This window comes from Leuresthes tenuis, unplaced genomic scaffold, assembly GCF_036924035.1.
Source record: "Leuresthes tenuis unplaced genomic scaffold, fLeuTen1.0.hap1 SCAF_16, whole genome shotgun sequence".
Lineage (NCBI taxonomy): Eukaryota > Metazoa > Chordata > Actinopteri > Atheriniformes > Atherinopsidae > Leuresthes > Leuresthes tenuis.
Window position 1 is genome coordinate 31,095,319 of NW_027325370.1, and position 9,975 is coordinate 31,105,293.

Genomic DNA, 9,975 nt, shown 5'->3' on the forward strand with positions numbered 1-9,975 from the left:
CTCTTCAGCCCAATCTCCTGTCCTGAGCATGCATGAGTTGACTGTGGAGAGAAACAACTCTCTTTTAACAGGAAGAAACCTCCATCAGAACCAGAACCAGGAAGGGTGGTTATCCTCTTTCACCAGCTAGGGTTTGGGAGGACAGAAAAGAGGGAAAAAACAAATACCATAACACCATTAAAAGGATACCTGTTGAGACAGGGAAACACAAGTTAATGACCACAATAATGTCACATGTACATAATATCATTTGAGAAATTAAACAGGGGGAAAAAGAGATCAAAGTGAGGAAAGGTGTGACGTAAGAGGCCCCCCAGCAGTCTAGGCCTGTATATATTATCTAATAATGTCCAAACTTCCGAAGCGCCTCAAAGATGTGCACAACGTGATCTGGCAGGCCCTTACTGGAGACAGAAGCAAGTTTAAAACACCTGTTGCCAGGGAGAGGACTTTGCTCCTGTAACACAGGTGTGGGTCTACAGTCCAGAGAGGAAGAGGGCCCTGTCCCTTCAGTTGATGAGGCCCTGGTCTGGACCCTGTACTGCCATCAAGAGACTGTTGGACGTTGTGGACAGAGTCTGGGTGATCAAGAGAAACAAATCAACAAATCAAGTGGTGGTCCTTCACAGGGACAGGCTGGCTCTGTACCAACCCTTGCCTCCTTCCAAGAGTGAGTTCAGGGTAGACAACCAAACCCAGGACCCCATTCAAACACCATAGCCTTCAAGGAGACCATCTGGGTGAGCTCCACGTCAGCACCAGTTTGGTTGCTGAGGACAGCTACCCAGCTAGGTAGGGGCTATGTAGCATGCTGGGGAATGGGTAGATGGAGTTCCCATAATGCATTGCAGATTGTTGTACAATAGTTTTCTTTGATTATGTTCTGCTTTACTTAAATGCTAATACTTGGTGTTAGTTCAGTATGGCAGTTGTAGTTTATCTTTTCTTGTGCTTGTTAGTTAGATAGCTGTTCCTTTTCGATATTGTGAGGATAGCACCATGAGCAAGAGGCATATTCATTTTCATCACCTCCCTGTTCTCCCTGTGGTCAATCTTCACTGTGCTTGGCTAGGGAAATAAACCATAGGACCATAGGACCAGGGGACCAGGGGACCAGGGGACCAGGGGACCAGGGGACCAGGGGACCAGGGGACCAGGGGACCAGGGGACCAGGGGAAAACAAGTTATGTTCATACTATATGTTAGCTCATACAATATATATACAGTTTATTTTTAAAAATATAAATCTATTAAGAATTGTGAATATTTTTATTTCTTTATATTTTGACATTGTCAAAGCAACTTATTAGCTCTTATCATTACATATTTGCCAACATAATGTGTGACAAGTTGTAAATAAGAAATAACATTGATAGTTAATTCATATCCATATGATAAATTAAAAGATAAAATTGTGCACATCAAGAATAAACAGGGCTCAACAGAGTTTTAGTGGACTAAAATGTACAGAGCCCCGCAGAGGACATGGGGGAAAAAAATGATGGGTGGAAAAAAAAAAGGACGGACTTTTGCGAGATCCCGAGAAAGTTTTGCGAGATCCCGAGAAAGCTTTGCGAGATCTCGCAAAACTTTCTCGCGAAGTATCGCGAGATCATATGAGATCTATATTTACATCCGGTTTTGTTGGGCTCATGGAAATACATACAAACATGGAGTGGGAGAAATTTATTGAATTTTATTTTGAAATGGGCCTAAAATACAGTGAGATAAAAACGGTGCTCAGCAGTAGACACGGCTTTGAAATTAGCGAGAGACACCTCAAAAGATTCCTGAGCGAGAGAGACTTTCTCGACGTAAAGACTATTCAGATCTTGCAGTCTTGGTGGATTTCATTCAAAACCAACTGCAACACTCCGGGCTGTTACATGGGTATCGCTGGATGTACACCAAGTGCAGAGAATCTGGACTACGAGTGAGGAAAGAGGATATGAGGTTGGCACTTAAGGAACTGGATCCGAGGGGAGTCGCATTGAGAAAAGGAGGACGCCTAAGAAGACGGAGGTACTTCTCAAAAGGGCCGAACTTCATCTGGCATATGGACTCGTATGATAAACTGAAGCCATGTGGCTTCTGCATCAATGGAAGCATTGATGGTTTCTCTCGAAAAATAATGTGGCTTAATGCGTACACGACAAACAGTGACCCGAAGCTGATCGGAGGCTATTACACTGAAGCAGTGGAACGTTTTGGGGGCTGCCCCAGAATTGTTAGGGGTGATCTTGGCACTGAAAATGGTCGCGTGAAAGACTTCCAGAGGTTCCTCGTCCCCATTCCTCCAGACGGCACCGCTGGCAGTTACTTGGAGGGAGCAAGCATCGCCAACCAAAGAATAGAGTATTGGTGGAATTTTCTTCGCAGCCAGTGTGTGGAGTTCTGGTTGTCCTTGTTTTCAGACCCCAGAGATAATGGCTTCTTTGACGGTGGGTTTCTGGACAAGGCCGTCCTTCAGTTTTGTTGCATGGGACTCATCCAGGTGAGTTTATGCATAACCGTGTTTTATATGTGAGGGGGTGTGTATGTGAGTGAAATGAGAGAGGGGTATGAACCTGAGTGAGGAAGAGAGAAGGAGTCAGGAATGCAAGTGAGAGGAAAGAAAAATGAGGGTGGGTGTCATAATTTAGTGCTATGTTTAAGTGTGTGTATGTATGTACAGTTCTTCCTAATTGTATTTGTATTTTCCTTTTTATTCTTTTTAACAGGATGAGTTGGATTATACTGCACAGGTTTGGAATGCACACACCATCAGACCATCAAAAAACACCAACGTCCCCAGTGGTCAGCCCAATGTGATGTATGCATTACCCCAACTCTGTGGGACCAGAGACTTCCTTTCCCCCGTTGAAGATGAACATCTTCAACTGTGCAAAGATGAATGTGTATTTCGCGTGCCAATACCATGTGATCCAGATGTATATGAACTGTGCCATATTTTTATGGCTGAGTCTCATCTGACTCTACCAACAGATCCATATCAGGCTGTGAGCCTGTATCTGCACCTAAGAGAAGCCATCACTGCATCTCTGTAAGTCAGTGATGAGCCCCACATCCACCACCAAGAGAGAGTGTGTGTCTGTGTGGTCTTAAACAGACAACTGCTGGAGAAAACTAATGAATCTTCTTCTGTCTGTGATGAGTATTTGATAAATGTTTCCTTCCTTTGTAAAATATGATTCATCACAAAAAAATCATAAGAGGTCTATTACTTCTACAACCAAGTAGTACAAACATTAAGTGACATGTAACTGACAAACTGACATTGAACAAGCTTTGTTGCCAAGCACTGTAATGTCAGAGTTGAGTAGAAAACAGTACAAACGCTTGATATTTTTGTGAAAATGTTTTATTAATGGTTGCGTTTTCTTTTTCCTGTGGCAAATCCTGGACTGCAACCTTGAATAAATTGTAATTATGCTTCATCTGTGCAGTTTGTTAATTCAGACCAATTGAGAACTTTAACGTGGTAAAATGCACACACACTATAAAAATACCTGAGATGGCATCAAGTTATTAGTATGAGTTATAGTATGAGTTAGAAGCTGGTCTTTTCAGGTCCACATTTCATACAAGCAAAATCCACTTGCAGATTAGGTAAACATGAACACTCAACATTATAATTGACATAATACTGTTTTTGCAGTGTAACATTAAACACTTAAACAATTCTTCCAGTGATGGACAACTCTGTAACATTCTTTAAAAAAAGTTTAGCCTTTAAAGTGGGTTAGGCTCAAAATTGTGGAAATGAAAGCTGCAGTCATTTTCAAAGTATCATTAAAAAAAAATCCAGTGCACCAACAGAAAATAAAATTGCAGACTGCTCACCACACAGTTCAGTACATCAGATATTTCAATGACAACACAAACAACCAAAAATAAATAAATAAAATATTATCAACCATACAATAATTACCATTAGGCCTGTTACCATTAGGCCTGATCAAGAGTGCTCTCACAGGTATGACCAAAAGGCCTTCTGCTAAGCCCAGTTTCAACATTAAAGCAAATCATGATTTTGTCAACACATATGACAGAGGACCCAGTGCAAAAGCGTAGGATTTTCTCAGCCTTGGTCTGGTCAGCATTTTTCACGCTCGAGATGGTTAAAGGTTGTCTGCTCTCTCTGAGACAGCACCACCTTCGTTGTTTCAAACAGTTGTGACACTCTTTTGCCTGTGGCCTTTTTTGACTCATAAAGAAACAGACTTTCCTTGTCCAACAGTTTCGGTTTTACCTGTAATATGGGTGTGGAGAAGCAATCAACTATAAATTTTGGCTCTTGCAGAATGGCTTTGTGAGCCATTGTTTCTATGGCAGCCTTCATGCCTTCCTTTGGAGGTAGGAAATGGGAACCCATCCTTGTAAAAAGTTCGAGCAAGTCCTCCTCATCATCTTCTTCCATTGTGCCCTGGAGAGCCTTCTCCACAGCTGATCTCTCAAGGGGAGGTAAGTAGTTGAGAAATGATGCCATCAAGATGTCTACATCAACACTGTCAAGTCCATGAATGCAGGCAAAAATGAAAGCCACTGATAGCCTCATAGGCACGACACCATGATCTACCAATCCCTTCACCCAGATACGACCAACTGCTTGCCATTTGGCCTCACAGAAATCTGGCCTCAGTCGTGGAACTCGCTGTTTCCCCCTCAAATTGTTCGAGAAATTGCTCCCAGAATGCTGGGTAAACTTCCCTTGACAGTCCTGCATCATCTACAGCTTTTTCATTTACCAATTCCATCTTTAAAGTCAAATCCATTATACTGCTGTCCATGAATAAAGCTAAAAGATCTTGAACAACCTTTATCCTGCAAATTGAAGCACACCGTGTGCTCTGTGGATTTCCTGGGTTGTTGGCTGAGGTTGATGGGTAAAGCTGGCTGCTTGAATTGGAGGGCAAATCAAAATTCAGTTCACCGTCCTGCCAAAACAACAAAACATACACATTAACAAAGCATGGGGGTCAATGAATGAAGCAGAGGCCAAAGCCTCTATCCTATCCCCTTTTGTTATGTTTGTGTAAAGGTCAAAATAATACTCGATCCAATGTTTCCCTCTTTTCATAAGACCCTCTCACAAACTGCACACCTCCAATTTTTAACACAGGCTTTCTATTTGCAATTTGTTTTATATCCCAAGTAAGCCCCAACAACAGTTGTTATATCTTTAATTCATTATTATTCATTCAATCATCATTTCATGATTTATATTAAAACAGTGAAAAATACAGTTAAAAGTAATATGACAACACGTGATTTAATTTGTTGCACTTTTAGACCACAAGCTGGCATTTGTGTTATGCATGCAATGAGATGAGAGAGAAAAAGGTCAAAGTTTAGTACCATAGAAGAAGAACGTGTTAGCTAGAAGAAGAAGAAGACCATGTTTTGTGTACTTCTGATAGTCGTTTTTCATCAGTAAAAGATCCATAAAAGACACCAAGATGTCTGGCTTCGTTTTTAATACTAGCTGCAGTTACGTTCCAACATTAGTATGACATTAACAGTTAAGTTGTGTTTAAAGGATGTGTTTAGAGTTGCTTGCAGTGATGCATCTTAACTGTGCAGTTTGCACTGCCTCCTTGTTTATGGCCTGCTCATCTAGTGTGGACAGGCCATCAGCTGATGGCAGTGGGAGTTTTAAATCCTGCATGGCAAAAGTCAAACATTGTAAATTCACATACATTATACAGTACAGTATAATGCCGTAAGAAATCAGACATGCCCTATCTTACGGTCCACCTTATGGTGGAATTCCACAGGTTTTAATCAGTTCTTAGTTGATTTTTTGCGATATAAAATGTTTTCTGAACTGAATTCTCTATTTTTACTGGTTAGGCTTCAGTATTTCTACCTCCATATCCTTAAATGTTCCTGATCATTTCACATTACCTGTGTGAGATCTTCACTGGTGCTTCTTATTATAACTACCTCCTCATCGCCAAGGTCATCTTCAGAATCCCATAATAGGGTGTCTGCCTCTTCAAAAGTTTGAATAGGCAGTAGGAATTGGGCAGTGGGGAGTGCTCCACTGGTCAGATCAATGGTTTGTTTTTTCGGATCTTGGTTGCATCTGGAAACAAATGAAAGACAGAAGAATGTTGTGTCAGCAGTAATAAATTAAATTGTATCATTATAATATTAAATGGTGTGCAAAAAACACATGTGGCTCAAAATAGTGCTCACTTAAGTCTATTAAACCTGCCTGTACAATCACAGCAATCCAAAAATGAAAAATAAATAAATAAAATCAAATAAATGCATTTATGAATAAACAAATGCAACGAAAAATGTGTCTGACCACATATGTAAACAATAAACACATATAAAACTAGTCATTATCTTAACTTTAATCTTCAGGCTAATTTGCTCCATCTGTCCTAGTTATTATCATAATTTTATTGATTAAAAATATATTTTATACTGCCACAAACCTCATAGCTTTTTTCACTGTCATCCAGCTGATCTGTTATCAAATCTTCATCTTCTGAATCCGTGTGACATCCATCAGCCAGCTGTAAATCTGCTTCATCTGTTGAAGGACCTTCTTTCGTGCAAATGTAAAATCTCAGCAGCTTCAGCCTTGTTTGTTCATAGAGTCTGGCAACAGTATCATCAGGGGGAATTTTGTTTCTTTTAAAATCACACACATCGAATGTGAAATCAGCAGCTTGCCCTTTTGTTGAGCGCCCATTTGGAAAAAAGAGGTCCTTCCCAATGTCCAAAATCTGTGCAACAGTTGTCATTTTGTCCACACTCATATGCCTTGTTCCTCCACCATTCCTGGTTCTCACTTGAGAAGTAGGTAGTCATTACTGCCAAAATGAAGCCATCCAATTTCAATCTTCCTTGAGCACTTTTCTGCTGCAGTATTTTTTTGTCTTGACATCCCCTCACCTGTCTTTTGAAACACACCTTTTATTTTTGCTTTCATTTAGCGTGTTCCTATTTTGTTCCTTAGACTTTGTAAAACCGTCTCCTTCTCTGTGCTGTACTCAGCGGTCTCTGTTTGTTTACAAAATAAAAGGACAGCTATCCGGTCACCGTAGGATGTGACATATTTGGCCATCTGGTCATCACTCATCACCTGTAAAACTGCCTTGTCAATCTGCAAGCAAAAAACATTAAAATACATATTTGAGATGCTTGCTTTGAACATGAATGATAAACACACACACACAGACACACAAATCCAAAGCCATAACTGTACCCTTTCAAAACAGTGTCACTGCAGTGTTTCAATGCACCTGAACATAGCTGGCATTACAGTAAGAACAGAAAGAGATACAGAGATACTTGTATTTATTCTGCTGCAGAAATGTGTTGATGTATTTTTGGTTTTGTTTAGGTCTGACAAACACTAGGTTATTAATAAGACTAGGACAAGGAAGATGAAAATCTAGCTGTTTCAGCCTCTACAGTACGCACAACTAGCCATGGCGTCCATAGTTACTATGGCTACAGTAGCCTACAGACACGTAGCTCTACATAAAGCATGAAGTAAAATTAAACGCATTACGACACAACGTTATGGTTGCTTAAACATTAGCCCTAGCTTTTACCCTATCACTGACTCGGGGTCTGCGTTGCTACATTGATTAATTAATATGAATGAATCATTACATAATATTAGCCTATTACTATGCCCACCTGGTCTCTCTTCATTCGATTTATGTCCTCTTTTGGGACCTCTCTTAAATTCAAGAAGCTCTCCAAGTCGTCCTCCATTGCTCCTCTCCTTTCCTCAACGAAACACCGCAAACTTTGTTTGCGAGATCTCGCAAAAGTCCGTCCTTTTTTTTTCCCCCACCCATCATTTTTTTCCCCCCGTGTCCTCTGCGGGGCTCCGTAGAAAGGCATGTTATAAATTGAAAACATGTCAAAATGTTACCTCAACTGAACTTTATAACAATTCATCTTAAGACTGTCTCATGTTCAGGGTTGAAATTAATTGAGAACAGTCTGCCATGGAATCAGATGCTTGTTCGGTTTCACAATGCAAATCAACCGTTGATACATTTCATCACTGTACATACCTCTGTAGAGTTTAGAGCAAAACAATTTAATTATCACTACCTGTGCCATATAAGTGTCAGGGTTTAGTGATGGAGACGAAAGAGGAGGACCCAGATGCAGACACGGAACAGGAGCCAGAGAGAAACTTAAGGGGTTTATTATAAATAAAAATCACAGCAACGCCGGAGAAACACAAAACTAAAGAACTAGACAACACAACAAACACCTAAAAGAAATAACAAATCTAAACTGTACAAAACTCAGAAGTAGGACTATGGCAACAAGGAAAACCATGGACATGAAGACAGCAAGGATCTGACAAAGACTGAGAAGAACCGAGAGACTAAATACTGTGGGGAGAGTGATTAGTGATAGGCTACAGCTGAAGGGAATTAACATGGGCAACTGGAGAAGATGGATGTCAAACTATTAAACTTCTGATTGGCAAATGCCACACTTCTGGCCAGCCATCCAATGAACCATATATATTTGAACAGTTACTACAATATGTGATGTTTGCACTGCGTTTATGTTTGCAGAAGTTCCCTTTATGTTGTCTTTCTATGCATATACAGACTTTCTGTAACTCTGTACCAGTGTTGTATGTAGAACTATAGTCCTGGAAGAACATTGTTTCATCTGAGTATGTACTGTACCACCTGTAGCAGGTAGAAAAAACAATAAATTTCTGTTTACCTTGACCTCTTAATGATTATCTCTTATACCCATGCTAAAATGCTCTTTTCCTTACTCCTGGATACAGGTGCTTTGAGGGCTCCTGCAGACAGGAGGTAACACAAGGTTCTAGTTAAAAACCTGCTAAATGAAACAACTACACCACCTGCTGGTATGTGAACATACCTGTATGTCATACTGCAATGGATGTCCTTGATGTACAGCAAATGAAGCCTACTATTATTATCCATCCATCCAGTTTCTATACCTGCTTAATCCAATTTAGGGGGGACTGGAGCCTATACCAGCTGTCATTGGGCGAGAGGCAGGGTACACCCTGGACAGGTCGCCAGTCCATCACAGGGCCACACAGAGACAAAGAAACATTCACGCTCACACTCACCCCTAAGGTCAATTCAGACGGTGCTAACCACCACACTACCATGCAGCCCATTATTATTAATATTGTAATTGGTATTATCATTGCTATAAATATACTCAACCTTCCCCCTGCAGTTCAGACACATGCATATTAAATTAATTGGTAATTCTAAACTGACTTTAGGCGTGAGTGTAAGCTTGCATGGATGTGTTGGCTATATGATGGACTGGCGACCTCTCCAGTGTGTACTCTGTTTCCACCCTCTACAACCCTGCACTGGTTAAAGCAGGAATAGAAAATGGATGGACACCTTACTAGTTATTGGAAGCAAAGTACCAACTTATTGTTTGCCACCAATCAATACCAAGAAGAAGAAGGAGGAGGAGGAGCAGAAGAAGAAGAGTAAGAAGAAAGGCCGTAGGCTCATCTAATTTCTCTCATTTTAAACTCATTGCCCCTCTGTCCTCCTACCTTTGACCTGGATATCATCCACAGCATAATTTTTTGAAGAATGCCTCGTGTCCTAAAGTGTATGTGGAGGAGAGACAGAGCATTGAATACAGAGGAGGCCTATTGAATGAGCTTGACGTAATGCTACACCAATGTAGCCTGTAAACACAGCAGCAGCTTTATCAAAGCAATGAACACAAGAAGACAGAATAAACCAGATATGCTATAGTAACAGGAAGCAAACCACTGAAATGAACAAGGGGTTTACAAGATAAAACAGGAAGTGAAGTACACTGGAACAACAAAGGACAAGGGAAGACTAACTTTTGTTAGCTTTGGATGACCTGTTCTGCAGCTCCCTTTGGTTGTTAGAATACCAACATTAGGTTTGTCTCCGGCTAATCTGCACTTGGTTCTACCTCCATCTTTTCAACCAC

The 9,975-nt window shown here is 40.7% G+C and overlaps 1 protein-coding gene and 1 long non-coding RNA gene across 2 annotated transcripts; one reads left to right on the plus strand and one right to left on the minus strand.

The window, feature by feature from the left end:
* The first annotated feature begins 1,649 nt into the window (after positions 1-1,649).
* On the plus strand, positions 1,650-3,403 carry LOC140271733 (uncharacterized). The gene is made up of 2 exons (XM_072367023.1): positions 1,650-2,494; positions 2,721-3,403. Exons 1-2 carry the CDS (start codon positions 1,901-1,903, stop codon positions 3,045-3,047), a joined length of 921 nt encoding a protein of 306 aa, XP_072223124.1. The 5' UTR covers positions 1,650-1,900; the 3' UTR covers positions 3,048-3,403.
* A 343-nt stretch (positions 3,404-3,746) lies between these two features.
* On the minus strand, positions 3,747-7,759 carry LOC140271735 (uncharacterized). Its single transcript, XR_011907863.1, has 3 exons — positions 7,666-7,759; positions 6,450-7,123; positions 3,747-6,088 (listed from the first exon to the last, which is right to left on the minus strand). It is a non-coding gene; the product is annotated as an uncharacterized lncRNA (long non-coding RNA).
* Between the last annotated feature and the right edge of the window lie 2,216 nt (positions 7,760-9,975).

What these genes read in the sequence shown, in the direction of transcription:
- LOC140271733 (XM_072367023.1), top strand. Translation starts at nt 1,901, where the DNA reads ATGTACACCAAGTGCAGAGAATCTGGACTACGAGTGAGGAAAGAGGAT. An exon ending in GTTGCATGGGACTCATCCAG is followed by an intron (nt 2,495 to 2,720) that starts GTGAGTTTATGC and finishes TCTTTTTAACAG; the next exon opens with GATGAGTTGGATTATACTGC.